This window comes from Peromyscus leucopus, chromosome 13 (genome assembly GCF_004664715.2).
Source record: "Peromyscus leucopus breed LL Stock chromosome 13, UCI_PerLeu_2.1, whole genome shotgun sequence".
Classification (NCBI taxonomy): Eukaryota; Metazoa; Chordata; class Mammalia; order Rodentia; family Cricetidae; genus Peromyscus; species Peromyscus leucopus.
In genome coordinates, this window is record NC_051074.1 from 64,557,223 (window position 1) to 64,580,339 (window position 23,117).

General features: G+C 36.9%; 1 protein-coding gene across 1 annotated transcript in view; it reads right to left on the reverse strand.

Moving 5' to 3' along the window:
* Col3a1 (collagen type III alpha 1 chain) overlaps window positions 1–22,333 on the reverse strand; it is a 36,344-nt gene extending 14,011 nt beyond the window's left edge. The window contains exons 1-24 of the mRNA XM_028887056.2: window positions 22,045–22,333; window positions 12,961–13,160; window positions 12,654–12,704; window positions 12,113–12,226; window positions 10,808–10,888; window positions 8,914–8,967; window positions 8,335–8,388; window positions 7,617–7,670; window positions 6,439–6,492; window positions 6,226–6,279; window positions 5,782–5,835; window positions 5,357–5,401; window positions 5,169–5,222; window positions 4,714–4,758; window positions 4,031–4,084; window positions 3,489–3,587; window positions 2,953–2,997; window positions 2,746–2,844; window positions 2,505–2,558; window positions 2,288–2,395; window positions 1,592–1,645; window positions 938–1,036; window positions 560–613; window positions 311–409 (exon numbers count right to left, since the gene is read on the reverse strand). Of these exons, the coding sequence (XP_028742889.1) occupies window positions 311–409; window positions 560–613; window positions 938–1,036; window positions 1,592–1,645; window positions 2,288–2,395; window positions 2,505–2,558; window positions 2,746–2,844; window positions 2,953–2,997; window positions 3,489–3,587; window positions 4,031–4,084; window positions 4,714–4,758; window positions 5,169–5,222; window positions 5,357–5,401; window positions 5,782–5,835; window positions 6,226–6,279; window positions 6,439–6,492; window positions 7,617–7,670; window positions 8,335–8,388; window positions 8,914–8,967; window positions 10,808–10,888; window positions 12,113–12,226; window positions 12,654–12,704; window positions 12,961–13,160; window positions 22,045–22,129 (1,764 nt within the window). The 5' untranslated portion in view covers window positions 22,130–22,333. The remainder of the gene's footprint in view (window positions 1–310; window positions 410–559; window positions 614–937; window positions 1,037–1,591; window positions 1,646–2,287; window positions 2,396–2,504; window positions 2,559–2,745; window positions 2,845–2,952; window positions 2,998–3,488; window positions 3,588–4,030; window positions 4,085–4,713; window positions 4,759–5,168; window positions 5,223–5,356; window positions 5,402–5,781; window positions 5,836–6,225; window positions 6,280–6,438; window positions 6,493–7,616; window positions 7,671–8,334; window positions 8,389–8,913; window positions 8,968–10,807; window positions 10,889–12,112; window positions 12,227–12,653; window positions 12,705–12,960; window positions 13,161–22,044) is intronic.
* Between the last annotated feature and the right edge of the window lie 784 nt (window positions 22,334–23,117).

Consider the following 23,117-nt stretch of genomic DNA (forward strand, 5'->3'; position numbering starts at 1 on the left):
CTAAAGAAAAGGACAAGTGTTTATATAAAAAACCTAATCAAAGTCTAAACCCCATTTTTTGATCCTCCTACACATGCAAAGTTACATACATACACACACACACACACACACACACACACACACACACACATGCACACACTCACACACTCACACACAGGGTAAATTATATGTTTGTCTCTGACATGCTACTCAACTTCACATATTCTTCCAAGTTTGAGGAAGACACTAAGTCTTGGGCATCTTTGCATTTCATATAGAATGAAAGGCCATCTATCAAGTATTTATTGGAGAAAGTAATGGTAGCACTTACATCATTTCCTTTAGGACCAGGGAAACCCATGACACCAGGCTGACCCCGGGGGCCAGATGGGCCAGGTGGACCAGAGCGGCCAATTTCTCCTTGACTTCCCTAGTAAGAAAAACAATTGCCTTAGTCAGAGTTTGATGAACACATAATCTAAGTATAATACACATACACATATTCAAATCTAGCCAAAGGATGCATTCCCTCCCTTTTTTTTACTGGGCTAATTAAAAGGCACATCATAATTGTACATACGGGAGGTCCTGGTTTCCCATCATTGCCTGGTCCTCCTGGGCTGCCGGGCACACCCTAAATGAAAAATATAAAAGTCATGTGACTTAAAATGAAAAAGTACAACATATTCAACTTGAACAATTTCCAGATTTTCATGCTTAGATGTAGCCTTATAAATGTACTCCCTATTTTCTGTTAAAAAAATTCATCTTAGTCAAATATTGAATTTTCCTTTTTTTCTTCATCTGTCTTAACCCATGTTTTCTTAAAGGAATTTGGTTTGTTTAGTTTGAGTCTTCTGAAAGGTATTGTCTGGTTGGAGTTGGTTTTGATCTGTCATCATTTGCTTTGTCTCTCTTCTTACCACATTATGTCATTCAAACAATTATGTCTCCTTACCCTCACTCCTGGGCTTCCTGGGGCTCCATCTCGTCCAGGCTCTCCAGGCGTTCCTCGGGGCCCTGCAGGACCTGGGCCACCACGCTCCCCAGCAGGACCCTAAGTTGTAAGATAACAAATCTTAGATATTTTTGATTGATTTAGACGATGACACACTTAATCAGTGACTAGTGGAGTTATTTGACTTCTCAAGGAGAGTTGTTCTATTGCTGAGTTCTGCTCTTTAAGATCATGTGGTTTATCCTGGAATGTCATGTTGGGGAAAAAAAAGTTGAGGGAACTGTGAGGAATATCCCATGATTGTAACAAACATTATTAATTGGACTTAGCTATATGTGTATGGTGTATGTATGTTTAAAGTTAAGCATCATTAATGGTTAGAAGTTACTTTAGAGATTTCACTGCACTTCCACCGGCTTTCTCTGGTTCTTATGGTGACATTGGAATTAGTGATTCTCACTCAGGACAGTTGAAGTAACTTCACTCATCACAAAGCCCAGCAAGTAATGAGACAGGGACTAGAGTCACGAGGAGATGATTTGTGCTTTGTTATTCTGATACATCCCCTCCTGATATTTATCTTTCCATTAATGGGATAATGTATAGAAGAAATAGCTATGTGTACTAATGACATTTAAGAACTGAAGTGTTTACCTTTTCTCCTGGGATGCCGTTTGGCCCTGCGGGTCCTCGGAAGCCAGGAGCACCCTGGAAACAATGACAGTTAAATATTTCAGTCTAAAAGATTAGAACTTGTTCAAAATTCATGGGTAGCAATACAGATTTTCTTATGTTACAAAGTTCTTTAAACAGGAGCTAGGTATTGATTTAGTGGTAGAGCATTGCCCATCAAGTAGAGGTCATGCTGTCACTTCCCAGAACTGAAAAAATAAAACTAAAGAAGACAAAACCAAAACTCTGAGACCATGAAAAAGACCAACATACAGAACAACTAATCAACCAAATGCACAGACGAAACAGAAATAAGCAAACTGAAACTCTCCAGGGCTTTAAGTTTAAATTGAGTACTCAAAGAAAAACAATTTACAGAAGGGTGTGTGTGTACACTTTTAATCCCCACACTTGTGATGCAGAGTTGGGAGAAATTCTAAATTTGAGGTCAGTCTGTAGCGAAACACTGTGTAAAAGCAATTCACTATTACAGGATTTGTTATCTTTTAAACCGGTGTGATGGTTCGTACCTCTAATCCAAGTACTAGGGGAAGTTGAAGCAGGAGGATTGCCATGAGTTTGAGACTAGCTTGGGCTACAGAGTAAGGTCCAAGCTAACCTAATCTATAAATAAGACCCTGTCTCAACAAGGTGGAGCAGGTAATTATGGAAGCCTACCCTTTCTCCAGCAGCTCCTGGAAGTCCATTTGCACCAGGTTCCCCAGGGGATCCATCTTTGCCGTCTTCACCCTTAGGTCCTGGGATTCCTGGGGAACCAGCTTCTCCCTAAAAACGTAAAGAATTGCGGTGAAATTTAGTAGAGAAACTTTCACCTATTATTTTCTCATTGCACAGTAGTTTTCTAAGTAGCCCAGAATGTTGGTGCAGTACTGACCCGTTCACCACGGGCTCCCGGCTCTCCCTTGGCACCGTTCTTGCCGGGTTCACCCTAAAATGGAAGAAAATCTCTATGTAAAAACAAAGAGGTTTTGACTAAAAAAATCATAACCAGCCAGATGTTACACAGCTAGAGGGAGAGCCATATAAACTCAGCTGAGACGGAGCAAAAGGACTATCAATATTTTGTTGTGAGAGTTAAGTATGAACTTCAGGCATTAAAGGAGAGGCGAACTTACTGAAGGACCTCGCTGGCCGGGTATACCATTAGTCCCAGCTGGTCCAGGGGGACCCCTCGCTCCCATTAGTCCAGGAGCTCCAGGAATGCCAGCAGGACCCTAAGAACAACACAAACACCAACATGAGCCACGAACGGACCTTCTTTTCTACCATCAGACTTAAAGACATAAATCTGTGTGGGAGGAGTGGAGGGTGGCGCAGCTTACCATTTCACCTTTGCCGCCAGGACTGCCATTGTTTCCAGGAGGGCCCTAGTCACACAAGGGAACAGAGCAGATTAGCAGGAATGCCAATAGCATGCACGTATTTGGAGCTCTTTGTTTAGGGAATTTATTTATGTACTGTAGAGAATCTGTCATTTCTCTAACAGTAGCACAACGTATAAAAGTAGGAAAACTAATTATGAATTGTCAGAGATAATGTGTACTTGGTTTAAATTATTAAATAATACACGAATAAGAGAAGTTTTCTGCTTTGTTTATTTTCTGGTTGGTGGTTAGTGCAGGCAACCTGCCTAGCATCGGATAATTAGCCTATCCATTCTCTACTTTGTACTATGTTAATGTAAAATTCATGAATTCCTGAATGCGCAAACTCCCGTTTCCAATACTGATTGAATTATGATAGAGCAAGAAACTACACTTTTTCAAGGAATCTATTTTGATTGCTAGCAATGTTGAAGCATGCTTCGAAGAAGTAAGCCTAGCAGCTTGGTTCCTCTCAGGCCTTATCTGCTACTTACAGGAGGGCCTTGAGCACCAGCATGTCCTTGTGGTCCAGGTTCCCCTCTTTGTCCTGGAGATCCATTTGAGCCAGGGGACCCTGCGGGTCCAATTTCACCCTAAAGAGTCAAATCCCAACATGTCAGTTTTCCTTTCCACGTCTAATAACTTAGTTTACCCTTCAGTTCTGCATTTCCCTAAAGCTATAGTACTGTGGTTAATATAATAAAATAAAGGATCATCAATCATAAAGACAAGACAAATGTAGCTTTGGGCTTGCCCATGATCTAGTTGTTTCCCAGAAAGGACCTGGGAAAAGGCAGAAGTCATCAGAATAAATATCAGAATGGTAGAATATTAATGATTATATTTGTGTATATGTATGTATATACATATGAATCAAGATTATATATACATATATTAGAATTAAGAATAGGGCATTAAAGTTCTCTGTAGATGAAAATATAGATTTGATTATCTTACAAATCAACTTTGAGAAGTAATCCAAAGCATTTTTGTCTATAAGATATTTATACATTCTTCTAAAGAACTACATGCTTACCTTAGCACCAGGGGATCCAGGGAATCCTGCAGTTCCGGGAGGACCAGGGGGACCCTATAAACAATGTACAATCTGCATGTAATAAAATTGGCTAGACTGAACACCTAGAATAACAATCAAATGAGGCCTCCTAGGAAATGATACGTGAATAATCTAAAATACAAAAGACACCATATGAATGAAAGAGCGTTTGCCATTCACATGAGTATTCTATAGAGGAACATTGTGTAAGATAAGAAGAGGGTTAAATCTGAGGTGAGAACATCTGTATTCCTTTCCACTTTTCCATACATCCTGTGACTGTGCAGGATACTTACTCCTGAGCTTTTATATCTTATTTACCACATAGAGGTAGTATCACCATCTATTTTGCATGTCTCTTAATTGGCATATCCAATATTGGATATTAAACACAAGTGCATGTTAAATACATGTCAGCAAGTGACTGGGAATAACGGTCATGGCTAGAATGGAGGCATAGTTTATTGGATCAGTATCAATTTGAATGATATCTTGATGGATACTATGGAGTACTAGATCTACAAATTGTTTCCATTTTTAAGGTTAAAAACAGTCATCAAGAGGCAATATGGGTTTGTTATATAATGATATGATAATGAATATATAATCCATAAGCTCTAAGTACTTTGGAACAATGCAGGTTTAGATGCAAAGTTACTCACTGGCTGGCCATCACTGCCCCGAGCACCATCATTGCCTCGAGCACCCTAAAAAAAGAGAAGTTTGTCTCAATTACTTTCTTATTTATGAAAGGTTAATAACCAGTAATGTCTGACTACAATTCAAGATCAGATGAACTAACTGAATTGTCCTCAAATATTTTAAAATCCACTTACTCTCACCTATTTTTAGAGTCAGTGTCAGGCTGTTGAGACACCACACTGGTGGCGTCGAGCAGGCCTGAAGTCTGGGTTTTCAGAACTGAGTCCAGACACGTGGCTTTAGTGAATGTATGAAACTGACATCCCACATCAGCTGACATAACCAGTAGAGAGATCGAATGCAAGACATTCCTTCAAATTTCATTGCATCCGAATCTTGAGTGAGCTGATCTTAAAGACAGTTTTACACAACGACAGCCCCCACTTTCATCTGGGTACACAGTGGCAATACTCACTGCAGCTCCAGGAAGGCCTGGCCGTCCTCGCTCACCAGGAGCACCTCTGGGACCCTGCAGGCAAAATGGAGAGTATGATCTTACTGTGGACCTGACATGTGTGAGAACAGATGGAAAAGAGAAAGGCAATGGCATGAGCCGGATGGCTAAACGAATACTGAAAATCATGTGAAAGGAAACATAGTTACCATGGGGCCAGGAGCTCCGTTATCTCCCGGAAGACCATTTTCACCCTAGGAGGTAAGACAAAATGTTACTATTTTGTATAACAAACACTTTGATAATACAAATACTGTATCATAGGAAATACTAAGGAAAATATATTCTTAGTAATATTAAATTGCTGTAAGCATTTAATTTTAATTACCAGAAATTTAAATTTCTGAATTTTAAGTATACAACAACTATACAGATTCATTAGTCACACTGGGATGCACAAACATTTCTATGCAGATTCTTTGTTATTGGCTGTCATTGGAGCGTTAAGGGATACCCTAAACAATCAATAATATGAAAAGAGCAGTTGATGAACAAAGCTAGGTCCCATAAATTGAATCTAACATGGCTCGAGACTAAATGAGTTTACTCACGAACACAGTGTGCTGCAACTCACCTTCAATCCAGGAGCACCCGTTTCACCCTTTTCTCCGTTCCGTCCATCAAAGCCCTAGAAATGTTTAAAAACAGAAAAATTATTAAAATTTGCTCACAATTCAGAATGGAAGTTTTACGCTGAATTTTCATTACTGGCTTTTATTAAATATGACTATCTGCAATGATAATTTAAATAATATAAAGTATTTTATGCATTAAATATTGGCATAGTTTTTATAGAAGAAAAAAATTTCAATTTAGTCTGATTAGAAAGTTGCCTTCAGTGTAGAAGAGTAAAACTTAGTTTGATGGATCTTGTTCTTATTAGATTAATACATTTTTGACTTGGTTGATTTTATCTAACGCCTAGTTAAAAATAAAGATATTTTGTCCTTTTATAAATTATATCTGCTAAGTCCATGAATATAATGTTAGGGTTAGGATTATGCTTAGGGTCACTTACTCTGTGTCCTTTCATACCAGGGAATCCAGGCATGCCACTTGGGCCTTTGATACCCTAAAAGTAATGAATGGGAAAGATGCTAATTAACATTCAAATAGAATCAAAATCCAGTGATAAAATACATTTTACTTCAACATTTATTTCAATTTGATTATGCATTTTTGAACTGAAAATACTTATGACTAAAGAGTTGATCAAATGGAGAAGACTTACTGGAGGTCCAGGCAGTCCACGTTCTCCAGGTCGTCCAGGTCTGCCTGACTCTCCCTAGGCAGAGAAATAAAAAATGCATAAAGGCTTATGTGGGAGCAAATGTGGTGCAACTCAGGAGCAATCTGGCTGGGCTAAACATATAGCTGTGAGCTCAGACTGCTCCTGCTTATGTATTCATTTGAGACACAGTCTCCATAGGCAGCCCTGGCTGATGCTGCGCTCCTGATCCTCCTGTGCCCACCTCTGGAGTGCTGGAATTACAGGTGAGAGCCACCTGCTCTGAGTGACATCAGTTTTCTCAACAGAAGGACTGAGGGAGGCTCTTCCCACCTTGACATAAACCTATGAAGTACTAGTACAGATGTCTCTCATCCTTGAAATATTCAAATTTTTCCCAAGTCAATGAAAAGAATTTACCATTGGAAATTAATTGAGGAAAAGGAAGAATATTTAATATTTATAGATTTATGCTCATAAAGTAATGATATTAATATAGTGATTATATGTTACAGAATGTAAGGGAAAAATCTTGTTACTTCTGGAATGAAAATGAAGCATATCTGAGAGTTCTATCACCTTAGAATTTGTAATGTCTAACTTTGCAAATACAGCACAGAGATTAGTGTGTAGATACAATGCTAACACCCTGAAAAGTGAAAACAACAATCTTGTCTCACGGTGATTGAGAGACATGAGTGTTACAAGATTTCTAATGAAGATCTCAGCAAGAGAACATGACTCTCCATGAAATGACCCTGGAAGCAATAAGAAGTCCTGATCAGTGCTAGCCATCACCCTTAAGAAGGGGAATTTAGAAGGTAGGAAATTCAGTATAAAATGCTATGAGTATGAGAATCCTAACAACCACCAATATAACAGAAGATGTTTGTTAGGGTACAATTTATGTATTTCAAGACATAGTTTCTCTGTGTAACAGCCCTGGCTGTTCTGAAACCCATTATAGACCTGGCTGGCCTGGAACTCACAGAGATCCGCCTGCCTCTGCCTCCTGACATCTGGGATTAAAGATGTGCTACTACCACCCAGTTTCAAAATTCTTTTGAATAAAGGTTTTTAAGGTTTACTAAGATTTTTCTATAGTGGCATGAGGTACAGATGGATTATCTATCATTCAAGTTGAGTTTTGCTGTATTCCTATCCAACCTATGAACACTTACATCCTTTCCAGCAGGACCAGATGGACCAATAGCACCAGGAGGTCCTGGAGGGCCCTGAAATGAGAAAATTGAAATAGATAAGTTCAGAACTTTCTGTTACATTTTGTCATTGTATGTTAAGTGCCTTCTGGAAGGAAATCTATCTCTGAGACATCCTTCTGTCCTTCTCACCATGAAAATTACACCAAATTAATAATATACCTTCATTATATTTTATTTTTACTGTTGATTAAAATTTAATGAAATTTTTAAATATCATATATCTATATCATATTAAAATGTCTATGACAATTTTACGTTTTGAGACACTGACAATATAAAAATATTATACATTCTCAATATTTTGAAATATTGTATTAAGATAACATTCATTTTAATTTCTGCATATTTGTATGCTATATGATTCTGGAGGACTCTAATCTTTATCTCCACTATATGTAGATGCATATAAACCTATAAGCACAGTGATAGAATAGACACAAGGCAGATGATTTTTGTTAACTCTGGGAAGTGGACGATTTTGATGGCTAACCAGTTAGGAAACTCTAAAATCTTTGGATTTACCTCAAACACCACAAAAATGCTAAGTTATTATGTATAAGTTCAAGCATATATGCAATCTACACTTTATATGAAGCCATGAATGACTTAGGGATTGATAGATTTCATGTGGGAAGTGAATTGTCAATGTGTTCAGTAATCCTTAAGGGTTACTTACAGCAGGACCAGCTTGACCAGGTTCACCGGGGGGACCTTGGTATCCTGGAGAACCCTAAAGTAGAATAATATTGTAAATATATTTTGTACCTTATATAATATTTCCATTATTACATAATAATTACATTATTATATTATGTAATATGTTTATGTAAATACAGTAACAACAGCTTCATATGAGTAATTTATATCTTGAGGATAGTGAGAAGTCATGATTAGTGAATGTAGTCAGGAATCTCATTACAGTTTATAAAGATTTAAAACATCTTTTCCGGATCAGATAAAGTTAACATATTCCATTGAATTTGTTTCATTGAAGTTGGCACTGAATGATTCTTAACTCAAAGGAATATTGTGTACAAAAGAAACGTATTTTAACTTTATCAAGGTTTTAATTGATAATAGTTGTTAGGAAGTAAAGTAAATATAAAGTTGTAACATTTAAAAATAATGCTTATTGTTGTAACTGCTTTATTTAGCTGGAATTGTGCATGCTAAAATGGATGAATTATATCCATATCTATATTAACTTGATTCATATATTCATGAAGATGGAAACACCATTAGAAATTATACTTACAGGGGAGCCAGGATGTCCAGAAGAACCAGGGGGACCTGGAGGGCCTGGGGGACCCTAGAATGTAAATTTGAATAATAAGCACAAAGTACATAAATGTGAAGTGCATTACACAGAGTTACATATTTTCAGACATGATGCCAACATGTTTTAAAACATATACAACTAAATCCTGTTATCTGGTAACAAGTCTGGGCATGCTTATTTCTATGAAATTTCCAATAAAGATCTTTGCATGAAAACCTTACTCCAGATGAAATTAGAGAGTCAATCTAGATTATTAATCAGTATTAAAAATATTATCCTCGGGGCTGGAGAGATGGCTCAGTGGTTAAGAGCATTGGCTGCTCTTCCAGAGGACCTGAGTTCAATTCCTAGCACCCACATGGTGGCTCACAACCATGTGTAATAGGATCTGATGCCCTCTTCTGGCCTCAGGCATATATGCAGAGCACTCATAAATAAATTATAAATAAGTAAAATTTTAAAAAAATATTAACCTCAACCCTTAAGAAAGTGAATTCAGAGGGAAGAAAGTCAGTAGAAAATGTCCTGATAAGCTTTATAATGTTTCATGGATACCACTCTGGATTGTAAACAATTTCTTGTTTTTTGTTCTAAGCATTGTGTGGAAAATATCTTGACACTATAGATCTTGTGATGCAATTTTCTTAAATAATCATGTCAGTCAGCTCCAAACCTCATGACTGTATTGATATGTCACAGTCATTTTGATGTGAAGACTTAAGTGTAAACATTATGTATGGGCCATTCACAACTTAAAGCAAATTGATATAATCATTCAGAAATGCAGACTAAACTAGAAAACCAGTAGTATACTATTTCTAAATTCTGACAACAGATTTTTAAGTTAATTTTAGATTATCTCTCTGGAATGTCAATAAATGGTAGTTTTATTCAGTTTTGTGTATATTATTAAAGAAGGATTTATAACATGAGTGTAGTAATAACCAATGTTTACAAAAATTATTGATTTTCCATGTGACTTTCAAAGATTAAAAAATATCAAAAACTTAGAAAATTATAAACATCTATTTTTCCAATTTCATCTATACCACTTACAACACTCTTTAGCAGATCTTTTGGATGTACTGATAAAACTTTTTAAACTTTAGAAGCCACAAATGTATTGGCATATTGTATTTATTTACACTGATACTTCTGTTACTTGCAGTAAATTATGAATTTCAATATTATTCCTCTTCCTGAGAGGTATTCCAAAGCAAGAGTCATCAACATTTATCATATTATTATACATCCAAGTCCAGCTTTGAATGATTTTTGCTGTTTTCTGTTATTAAAACTCCAGGCCATTTACATTCGGAAAGTCCTTCACAGTCAAGGTGAATAGGCATTGTTTAAGATAGATGAACATAAAAGATCAATGATTTCTAAAAATGTTCATGCTTGATTTAAAACTTGAAGAAAATATGGAATGTGATATTGAACACTCATGACTTAAACTCTCATTTAGAATGAAAAATTTAACTGAAAAATTCAGTGAACTAAAACATGAAAAGAAGATACTGAGCAACTTGAATGGGAAAGTGAAAAGTAGAAACAAGCCTTAGCAAAAGTACATTCAATTAGACAGTCTATGAGGAGAATATGTACCAAAGTATGATGGTGGGAGAGCCCCTATGCAGGCTGGCATCAGGAAGTAACAATATTGGTATGGCATAAAATGCCACAAGAAGGAAACAAGCTAATATAGAAAGTCATGACAAGATTGCTGTTTTCTTTTCCAGCTTTGGTAGTCAATGAGCCATTTTGTACAATTCCATTAAAATGTTGTATTTCTAGAAGAATATCACTCAAGAGTTAAGAAACAAAGATTGGGTGATACTTAAAAATGCTCAGAAACATTTGTACGTACAGCTGGCCCAGGATAGCCACCAATTCCTCCTCCTCCTACTCCAGACTTGACATCATATGAGTCATACTGGGGAGAATAATTCTGTAGCAAAACAGACCAAATACATAGATCAGATCATATTCATACAAAGGTCATAGTTCTTTTCCAAAGCACTTAGAATGAGTGCAACATGTCCTGTTCCCTGGTAGATTTCTGATTACCAGATGTGCTGTTTATCCTGCTTATTGTCTTTTTATGACTTGCAATATTCTCCTCACTACAGAAATATTTGCTTGTGTAATGTATAAAGATTGAACTGACTGTATTTAATGAAAACTTCCCCCTTCAATTCGACCTCCAATGCTACACAATAGTTATAGCATTACACACAGAGTAATTGAACATTTGAGGACAAAGGAACTTTGAAGTTATATACTCCAAGTCTCTAATCTCCAACTAAACATGAGATAGTAAAATTAATTTTCCAAGAGGCCAGTAAAATTTAATTTTATAGATATAATCAACTAAATATCTATACATATACATGGTTTCTGATTTCATATAATAAAAGCTGAACCCCTCCCAAATAAGCATTGAGCCATTGTAAACAAGGAAAAGTATCAGAAAGTCTCAGAGCTTGCTTTGAGTTCTAGGTCTAGATAGGTTCTCTTTGATTTCCAGGATGCTCATTGCTAATGAATTGCTTTAGAAAAACACTTTCATAAATCACAAGTGTTTGTCTGGGTAGTTTTCTAAGCTTGCTTAAATCCATACAAATGAACTTTGTAGTGTTTATATTTTTGATTATTTGTTTTATGTGTAGACTGATTGGTAGCCCTGACTTAGAAGGAGAAAAGTGTGCGTTGAAGGCTGAATTCTGTTCAGCAGCCGTGGAAGCACAGGCAACGCTATTTATCTGAAGTTGAGAAGCCATTTTTGGAGCTATTAACTGCCTAGTGCCCAGGCCTCCAAGGGCATTGTCATTGGTATTAGGAGAGGAATTAGGGAATGATCTGTAATTACAGCACTTTCCAAATTTTGTATGTTAACTATTTTAGGAGCTGATAGTTAATTTATCAAACACAGTGAGCATATCATATACTTGCTAAGAAGTTGGGACATTTTAGAAAGATATAGCAGCAATCATATTAGCATGGTGACAGTGGGATACTTTTAAAGCTCTTAGCATATAGAAGCACTAAACAAGAGTTTGTTAGATATATAAAACCAGAGGACAAAAGTTGCTGTTGTGAGATGTAATGCAGACCAAATAAAGACAAATTAAGCCCCTTATGTCCAGGAGGTTTTAATTCTTTAATTTCTTACCTGACCACCAGTTGGACATGATTCACAGATTCCAGGAGAGCCAGGAGGTCCAGGGAGACCTGGTTGTCCTGGAAGGCCAGGGTCACCATTTCTCCCAGGAATGCCAGGAGGACCCTAAACAAAATAAGGCAAAAATAAATAAAACTAGTAAAATATGGGGTGATTTATAATCATTATTAGGAATTTACATCCATGTTATATGAATTAATTATCAATACAATGATGTTTGTCCTTGGAGATAAGTGTATTTCAAACTAAGTCTTACAAAAAATTGAAGTTTAATATTTTCCTTTGTATCTTGACCTACATTTTGTGTTTCAAATTGACAAAGGGATGAAGACTTGCAAAGTTTGAGAAAACTAAATCTTTACACGCACAGCTATAGATTTTCAATTTGACTTTGGCATAGCTTTCAACTATGTAGGACAAAAGAAAATTCAGAATGATGTAAGTTTAGTGAATATGAAAATAATATGACAAGGAAAACCAGCCTTTCCTAGAAATGTCATTAGCATTAACTCCGTGGCGAGATGTTACTCACCGGATCTCCCTTGGGGCCTTGAGGTCCATGACCATCAGGAAGGGGAGGAGCCTATGAAGTATAAACAATATGGAGATTAGTATATGTAAACTATGGCACTATTCTTAACTATTTCTTAATTCTGATCACACCCAATCCCCTGCTTTTGATTAGAAGTGACATCATTCACTTGTAAAGGTGGCATGCCTGCTTAGCAGACATGGCTTGCAATTCCTCCCAGGCCTCTTAGTTGTAGATGCTATCCGTGTGTTTAAATATGAATCTTTAAGATGTAGTCTTTGAGAGCGTATATATCCCATAGACTCACGGGTGTGGAAGGCTGTGGGCATATTGCACAACATTCTCCAAATGGAATCTCTGGGTTGGGGCAGTCAGGTGGATCATCGTCACATATTATGTCATCGCAGAGGACAGATCCGGAATCACAGACACATATTTGGCATGGTTCTGGCTTCCAAACATCCCTAGACTCATAGGACTGACCAAGGTGGTTGCATCCCAATTCATCTGCAGGAAGATAAATGAGAATATATGGCATTTTCTTGTTTTGACAAAATGTAGTTGAGGAGGGGTCAGGTTATGCAGTCATGACTATTTATAGAGTAGAGTCAAAATGAAGAAAGTTTGAAACAAATAATTTCTTCCTTTCATTAAAAACAATATTTGCCCTATATAATTTCTATGTACCAAGGTACTACTTACTAAAATAAAATCTCACACCACAATTTTCCATAAAATCAATTGTTTTAACTTCATTTGTATTAAAAACTCAGCATCAGTAGATACAACACAAACATTCAAACACTTGTGTATTAATCATGCAACTGAAAATAAGCATTTTTACCCAATTGCTAGCCTTTGCTTTAATGGCAGATGGGGGCATGCAACTAAAAGGATGATTTTTGTTACTAACTCTGGAACCTTCTGGATTCTATTAACCTAGCGGAGAAATTTAGGGGAAAACTGAGCTAATCTTGGCAGCATAAAACCTTCCAGATTGTCCCGAGAAAACTAAAGAAGCTGATTGTGTGTTGAATGTCACTGCTAGCTCTGTTGGGCATTAGTGGGTCAACATTATATGACATAATGTAATATATATCATACCTGGTCACAAAGAGTTTTCCAAATGTCTAAAATAAAGTGAAACATTAAAGAAAATATTGGGAATGGATAAGTAGAAATAATAGGGAAAATATGAATCATGGCCATGTGTATTTGTGGCTTACTATGGCAAAAAAAAATAGCTTCAACCAAAATTTTAGAGTTGGCTCTTAATTATATGTAAGAAATTGAAATTTCAGCAGCCATTCACAGTGAATCAACTTTGAACATGCCAAATCAAACCTGGTCTCAATTCTTGAAGTGTTAACTATGTAGTATGGTCAAATCCAGTTTGAAAATTACTATGATAGTTTGCCAATAATGAATGAATAAATAAAAGTTTTTAAACATCTGCAATTTTAAATATAAACAATGTCTTGTTGAGTTCCTTCATATTTTTCAGACAGTGAAACTTTTATCTTCTTATATCCCTGACTATAAATTTCTGTTTCCCTATCTTCACATTTAGATACATTGAATCATCTCAAACTTTACCATTAAGAGAAATTTCAGAATATCCAGTCCCTACAGGCTCCTTCCACTTCTCATCTACATATGTGTGCCAACACAACTTTAATCATCTTATGAAATAGCTTGAGCTTCTTGTATGAGTCAAGTTAAGACCCATTCTTGTCTTAATAATTTACCAATGTAACAGCTAATAAAAGACAAAATGACAGTTCCACTGAAATTTTCAATAGAGAACAAAGGTTATATGGTCAAAAAATCTGTTTTACTTAGCAAAATGGTCTCAGATCCTCCTGTGTCTACAGCAGATGTGTAAGGACAGGAGAGATGCTGAAATTTGGTATTCAGAAAAAGCTGAATACCAAACTGCTCACCCTAGTGTAAATGATTCAGGGTTGTGAGGATGGTTCTGTTTTCTTAATATGAATCATTTTACAACTTCTCTCAATTAGACTGACAAGAAATTCTTATTTGGTTAGCTCCAACTTAGGATAGTCTCACTGAACATGTGGATGTCAAACTTCCTGACCTCAACCCTTTGAAAACACTGGTAGATTGTGCTAATTATCAGCAACTTACCTTGAATCAGAAATAGCTTTCCACATTTAATACAGCATTCAGGTTATTAAAAGGAGCTATTTGGATACCCAGTTAAACATAAATTAATATAGCAGTTAAAGCTATATTTAAGAACCTCATATTTTAAAAGACTTCACATGTTCTTAAATGCCTTGGAGCTAACATAAAGCTTTTCTTCCCTTCATGCATTCTCCCATGTGTATACCCCATTGAGGGTATTCTCACATCAGAAGAAATATAATGTTTATTATTTGTTCTGAACACTGCCAAGTAGACAAGCATGACTTGACTCATTAAAATTGTAAATTAGCATGTTAAAACTAGGGTTACATAACAGAAAACTTATTTGACTTCTTATTTCCAAATTTGATTACAAATATTAGTTTTTTAAGTACAGAGACTTCAATATAATGGTCAATGTTTTAGTACATATTTTTTAATATTTTCCTTTATTTTAATTAATATATAAAGTAATAAAATTCTACAATTTATGGGGTCCCATGTAACAGATTGACACATCTATACATATAGTATCTTTAATCCAGATTAAACATATTTATTTCTTCAAAACTTTGTAATTTATGGTAAAAGCTTTCAAAATACTTATACCTAACTTTAAAAATGTATCATTACATTTTTATTGCTAATAGTTGCCCTACTGTGCAATAACACAACAGAACTTCTTGGTGTTAGTTCCCGTTGGCACCCCTTCTGCACAGCCTGTGGTTCTCCTCCTGGTCCCCACCTCTAGAAACCACCACTCTGTTCTTAATGTGATACCAACTTTTGGGATGATGTCTTTCTTTTAATCTTATCATAACGTTTAAAGTGATATAGCACATGTTCTTTTGCTTTAGAAAGTTATGTTGTTCTGCATAAAAGAAGAAAATTGGAATGCCTGAAAAATAAGAAATAATGGATCTAATTTGTTGCCATAATTTATTTTACATCCATTTGAAACAAAGTTGAATTTCTTGAAAAATCAGACCCTGAAAAGTTAGAAGTAGATCTTGTAGCAGAAAACAGTACTTTCCACTCTATTTCTCTTAGTCATCTTTGCTCTAAAAAGGAGCATTGCACAGTTTCTTCTGACTTCTTATTTCATGCATTATCACCTACTGCTAGCAATATAATCTAAGAAAGCAGAACACCTTCAATACAAATCTCATGACCCTGACTTTAGTATCAAACCTCGGAAGTCATAGCAAAGCAGAGGGCATTTCCTAGAATGCTTTAGCCTTTGCAGCATTTAAATTTATTTATTTAATATTTATATATTATTTATATTTATAATATAATCTGCCAAATCATGAAAATATTTAACTTATTCTTTAGCAACATTAGTTTTATACTTTGAGAATGTAGATTTTCATGTAGTCTTCCATTTCACTACATGGATAAGTAGTTTCTTCCAAAGTGTAATGGTAGTTGACCGTGTTTGGCACAACTGTTGCGAGACCAAACCTGTGCTCTCGACACTGTTCTTGAGCAGTTGACATCTTTCTGTTTTCTTTTGAATCATGGTCTCCAGCTGTAACCCAGGCCAGCCTTGAAATCACAGTCCTTGGTCTGAGTTTCCAGACTGCTGGGAGTGCAGGTACAAGTGTGTGTCACTGCAGTCGACTTCTAGGAATGCAGGTGAAGGTATGCGTCACTGCAGCCAACTGCTTGGAATGCAGGTGCAGGTGTACATCACTGCAGCCGACTACTGGGAATACAGGTGAAGGTATACGTCACTGCAGCCAACTGCTTGGAATGCAGGTGCAGGTGTACATCACTGCAGCCGACTGCTGGGAATGCAGGTGCAGGTATGCATCACCGCACCTGACTGCTGGGAATGCAGGTGCAGGTGTGCATCATTGTAGCTGACTGCTGGAAATTCAAGTGTGTATCACTATATTGATTTTATGGCTTCCTTCCTGCTTGTGAAGGATCTATCAGCTGAATCAACCTTCATTGCAAGCGAAGAACCTGAGACAAACTAAGTTATCCCCCAGATTAAGTAGTTTAAGAAAAGCAGATTTGAATCTAGGATGCTTTTCTGAAGGCTGATACTCTTATCTGCTTCATTACATTTCCTTTCAGCCTTCAAGGATAGGATGAGATAAAGGCGACCAACTCCCGTCCCATAAGATTTGCAAATTCTGTGCCCTCAGGAGTATGAAGGCAGACTTTTTAAGGAATAACTGTGGTCTGCAAAATGTCTTTTCTCTCTAATCTTAAAATGGAAAGATACATCTGGAGTTGAGTCCTAATGTTTATTTCTCTTGACCTTATGAAAAAGTTTTGTATTTCCAGGGCCACCCTGATGGCATCCAGACCACCAGCAAGATAAACCAGTGATTCGAAAGCCAGGCATGAAGACAGGCACACATAAGGTTCTGCTTCGTGTGCATAGGTGTGTTTATGGTGACTAAGGCACTAATATTCAGAAAATATAGTTACTGCGTGATTCGAATTCATTAACTTCTAACTTGATCACAAGTCTCCTTTGAGTGATACTAGGGATTTATAAGTTCTATGAACCACCATAGAGTGTTTCTGTGAGAAATGTAGTCTGTCTGCCTCTACAATAACAAACAGATGAAAAATGTCTGACAAATGTGTTACTGGAAAAGTCATCTCTCAATGCTAAGTTTCAAAGCTAATTTAACTGTTAATAGTTTTTGGATTAGCTGTGTTCTAACCTCACTTCTTTGGGACAGTTTTAGTATTCCTCCCATTTGAACTTTCCCTTTTGTTCATTGAGATTACATTTTAAATGGCAGTGCTTGACTTCAGCCATGGAAAAAGCAAGGCTTTGATTAGATAATCTGAAAGGAATCCACTAGGGCTGTGTTTTTGTTAGGCACAGACAGAACTGCTCATGGTTAATGTAACTCTCCAAACTGCAGCTAACAAATAAGGGCTGTACAGAGAGCTAACTCAGAGTTTCCACTGCCTTCCTGACAGGCAAAGTTTCCTCTTTAAAAAATACTGGGTTAAAAAAAAAAACACAATGTGACTTCTTTTCTAAGCTGTAAAATAATAACACTAAGCTTTCCCCCTAAGAAACAGAATGAAACATTTTATAAGAATCTATTCATCCACATTCCCAGAAAGTTACAGTGGACCTCACGCCTTACAAGTGTCCCCCAGGTCCAGCAAAGGCAAGCTTATCTTTCATCTTCCCGGCTCTCACTCTCAAGCAGTCCATTTTAATGGCTTCAAGGTGGAGTTATCACTTAAGTCACAAAGTAAAAGAACTGCATAGGCACCCTGCACCACAGAGCACCATGCTCCGTGGACACTACAGAGCTTCGGTAGGTGGCAGTCTTTTCTGAGTTACCACCCCAGGCCTGGCCTGGGCCTCTAGCTGTGAAACAGGCCTTTCCGAAGAGCTGGCTTTCTTTTAATATCTATTACAGTGCTGGACAAATCCTTTTAAAATGAAACCTATGGGCAAGACACCAACACAAGAGTCTGCATTCATTATTGGACCTTTGCTCTCCTTTCTCCCAGCGTGGTTTCAGAAGATTGGCTGGATTCTGCAATGCTCAGGCAGTCCATGCTAGATCTAACAGGGATATGGGGCGGGTCACTTACAAGCTTTTCACCCCTCAGGCTGAGCACTGTGGAGGTACCAAGGAAATACAAGGGGTCACAAATAGAAACAACAAAAGTGTGTATCAATAGTACTTTATTTACTGGCAGTATACATTTTCACAGAAGGGATGATAATTTCTAGTTAAGTCATTAGCTTCTGAGCCTTTTGCTTAATAAACCAGATTAATCCGTTAAAAGCTGAGTACTAAATAGAAAAAAAGGACTACCTTTAAAAAAAAACTTTTATAAATATATTTTCTAGAACAGTATAGAATTTGGAATCTCTCTTTTATTGACAAATATTTACAAAAATAAGAAAATACAGATACTCAAGTTTATGGTTTTTGTTCTCAAATCACTTAACATTTCTTCAAATTTCTGTTCTAGTATTAACCCTGTCCTTTCCTGTTTCTAACCTATACTAACACACTGTCAGTTACATGATGGACATTGAGATATGTACATAATTTACAATGTTCTAACAATGTATTTTCACTTGTTAAAACTATGGTTATTTCTAATGATTTTATGAAACATTTTATTTCATTGGTTCGGTATGTTTAATAATTGGGACAACAAAAACCAGAGAAAATTTAAATGCTAATATTAGTTATAACTTGCCTTTTAAATATAAAGGGAAACATACTTCATTCTCCAAGTCCATTTACAGTTTTGAAAACCCAAATCAGTTAATGGCTCCCAGTTAATTTTTGTGAAATTATCAGCATAGCAAAATGTTGAAGGTTAAACATTACATGACATTTAAGTACAATAGTTTATGTCCCTGCTCTAACAAAGCAATATTATTAACATCTATCTATGGACCTATAGTCAACGAAATGCTAGTGTTCATCTAGGATGATTTCAGTCCATGAGTATGAAAAATATATTTAAAAAGTCATACTATGAATTTAGATACACCTATACTTTTTCTCTGGCCATACTGGAGATTGAAACTAGGACCACATACGTGCTGGACAAGCTCTCAATCCCTGACCTGCACTCCCAGCCTTCTTTAAATTTGTTATTTGGAGACACTTTCACTGTGGTTCCCAGGCTAACCTTGAACTCAGTCTGTAGCCTAGGCAGACTTTGGGCCTGTATTCCCTCTACCCTAAACCTCCCAAGTAGCTGGGATTACTGGTCTGTGCTACCATACCTAGCAGGAAAATGTCTATAACTTCAACACTAATTTTTAAAATGTCTTACAGTATCATTACCAGTTCGTTTGTGAGTATGTCTGTCAACATTTCATCATCAACATTTCTTTAACTTATGAAAGCAGTCTTTAATTTTTAAAATTCATACACACACATATGCACATATATATGTATAGAGAGAGAATGAAATTTACACACTTGTACACACACACACACACACACACACACACACACACACACACACACACCCCTAATTCTAAAATGCCAATCCTGTGGTGCAGCAGTGGTGTTGGCACTGGTTATGTAAATGGTGTTCCTGTCTGTCAGCCACTAGGTGGCATGTTTTAGCACTTAAAAATCTGGCATACTTAGAAACCACAGGAAATATAAAACAGACCACACTTTTCCATACCTGGAATAAAATGCATGAATAAAGTAAGACTTGCACAGATTTGTAAAGAGACCAAAACTCCTTTTGGAGACATGTGTTATACTCCTGAAAACTCCCATGAGTGGATTACAAGTTAGTGTCCTGCAGCTCTGTACTACTTCTGGGGTTTCTAGAGAACATAGGAGATACCCCGTTAGGGTTCTGTGAATGTTCCTAATGTGCTGAATAGCCCTCATCTACTGTAACCTCCCCAAAGTTAACCATCCAGCAGGATTTCCACTAAAAACCTGTAAGGAATGTGTAATACATGCTCTTAAATCCCTTTCATTGTTCTTTGAGTTTTAATGATCGCAGCATAAGGATAGAAGCGAGTGAGCTTACTAAGATGTTAAGACAGTGATGCTGGATTGGGAAGAAACATACCCATTGTGCCTGTACTATTTCTCATGTTCTTATAACTACTAGGCAACTACAAATACTGTATCGATATTTTGAATTTAAGTCCCAGAGGTGCATAGTCTTTTCAAAAAAATAAAATTCTGCGGTTCATCTCCCAGAAATCCAAAGATCTTTTTTGGGATGCTGGGAAGTTAACGTTCCTTTGAACTTTGTCTTTTGGTTTTCTAGGGAAGGCATGGGGATTGTTGCATCTTCCAGGAGAGCAGGATGGAGAGACAAAGCGAAGACCGAAAGGTAAAGGAGAATTGAGCATCCAAAGGGAAGAAAACAAGAGGTGGGAAGGGGAGAGAGTGAAAATGGATGGAGGCAGAAGGGGGCGCCCTAGGCGCAGGAGGGTGTGGCAGGAGAGGAGAAGGATCAGGAAGCAGGGAGGGGAGCTGGACAAGCCTAGGGTGGGGGTGGGGTGATGAGTGAGGAAGGAATACTGGGAGGGAAGTTCCTTAGGAGCCAAAAGGGGTGGGGAGATAAGGAAGGAGAAGGCAGGGGCTGAGGAGCGGGTTAAGGAAGGAGAAAACTAAGGAACAAGAAATCTGGGTGTTCCTCTTCTGCTGTAGCCATGGACTGAATACACATAAATGTCACTGGGTATCCCCTGCCCTGTGCACCTACTCTTGAATATGTAATTTGTGAAGATAGCAAACATATTGATATTTCAAACAGTGGAAAAGCTAATACTCAGGAAACATTTGCCAAAACTAAAGGTTTAAATACAAACACATTTGATAATGTGAAAAAAAAAAAAAAAAAAACTAACATAGTTAAAATTCACATCACTTTGAGGAAAGTGCACTCCAACTTTTCATGATGCTGAGGAACACATGCATTTGTAAACATATTTAAGTAAATAATGAGGCAATTAGTTTTAATGTGTGGCACAAGAGAGTAAAGATCATTATATTTGCTTACCAAAATATATTGAGTAAGGTTTTTTGAACAAAGCTAGTATCTTTATCTTTTTTTAGAAAAACGAAAATACTCCTTTTAAAACACTTTCTCTCCAGTAGTGGAAATCCAGCTAAGCAGAACATGTAGAACATAAAACAACCTTGGGCAAAACTCTGAGGAAGTATGGATTAATCGACTACGCACGTTCTTAGAATGCAATAAAAACAGAAACAATGACATGTTTTCAGCAGGCTGGGCTCCTTTCAGGAATGTCCATAGATAGTCCAGTGTTACCATTTACAGAAATACATAAAGGGATTCTGTTGATCTTCTAGTATCTTCTTCTGCATTATTTTATTGGGAAAACAAGGCTAACTATCCCATCCTTACAAAGAGAACAGCGTACAAAGGAGAACATGAAATTATTACAGGAGACCAATAAATTCCAGATGGCTTGGGAGCATTCCAAGATGTTCACAATACAGGAGGGGATGTTTTAAAGCCATTTTATAAAAAAGTGAACATGAAAACCGATTAATTTAAGAACATTTTTTATCTTAAACAACTAGAGAATTTTCAAATACACACATGCACCATCCTTTTATAAACAAATATAGAAAGCAAAATTACGGTTAAAGAAGCACTCCACAGTCTAGGCCAGGCAGGAAATTCTTAGGAGGCGAATTTTTCCCCTATGTGACTCTTTGTAAGAAGTTAAGATAAAATTAACCCAGAAAGCCTGTTGAAATCTGTACCTACTTACCTACATTGGTCTGCTGTGCCCAAATAAAAGTGGGATGAAACAGAGCGAGAAGAAGCCAGGTCCCACTTTGCACAAAGCTCATCATGTCTAAATATCAGACATGAGACTCTTTGTGCAAGAGGAAGAAAGAAAAAGCAGCTCAAAGTAGCACCATCAGTTGCTCCCTGCCCTTCAGCACCGGGCCCGTCATAAAACTCAGCCGCTGAGATTCCTCTGCTTTGGCCTTAAATAGGAAAAAGGTTGGCTTCCCTCACTTTCCAGCCCCTTTCTGAAATATGAGAGCAGCTCCCATCCCCTCAGCAGTAAAAGCAATGATTAATATTTCTTTTTCCCTTATAGAGGACACAACCCACGGAGTTAGAAAACAGCACATCTGGAGTTTGTGTACATCAGCCTATGTATATGTTTATAACATGTATTAGTCTTAAATACATATTTGCTTGACAGGAACACACAGGAATGTGCTTTTCGATCATCTATAACAATTGTTTGTGCATTTTTTTTTTTAAATTTCTCTCTGAAACAGTAAAAACGGCTTGAATTTGAAAAAGTGTTTGATTCCCATTGTTGGGCATGGTGATTTTGTGAACTTTATCTTCCTAGAAGACTTTGACGTTGGGGTTTTGCCAGAATCCACCCTAACTCAATCTAAACAGGGAACTGTAAGAGACTTACTGAAGAAAACCTCTGTCTGCTCTTACGCTCACTCACCCACTCTGTACTCTGGATGTTAGACTTCACGCAATTGCCACAAAACTGTTTTTGAGCCATGTTTGAGCAGATCTTAAGAGATTCTTATCTGTGACTGTTTCCCTTTCTCACAAATTCCTTTAGCAAACTTGTTTCCTTGTAAGATTTCCAGTTTACATGTCCTGTTGGGAAGCCAGAACAGACTTTACTAAAGAAGAATTGAAACTTTTTCTGTCTTGTCTTTGTAAGAAACCACAAGAGAAAAAGTTCAGTGCATGGGATAGAAGAAATTTCAATTTCATCCCATTAATATAAAGATTACTATGAATCCATCTAGATTCAGTCTTTCTGTGTTTCTGTTCCAAGTCCTCAGCAGCAGGGCT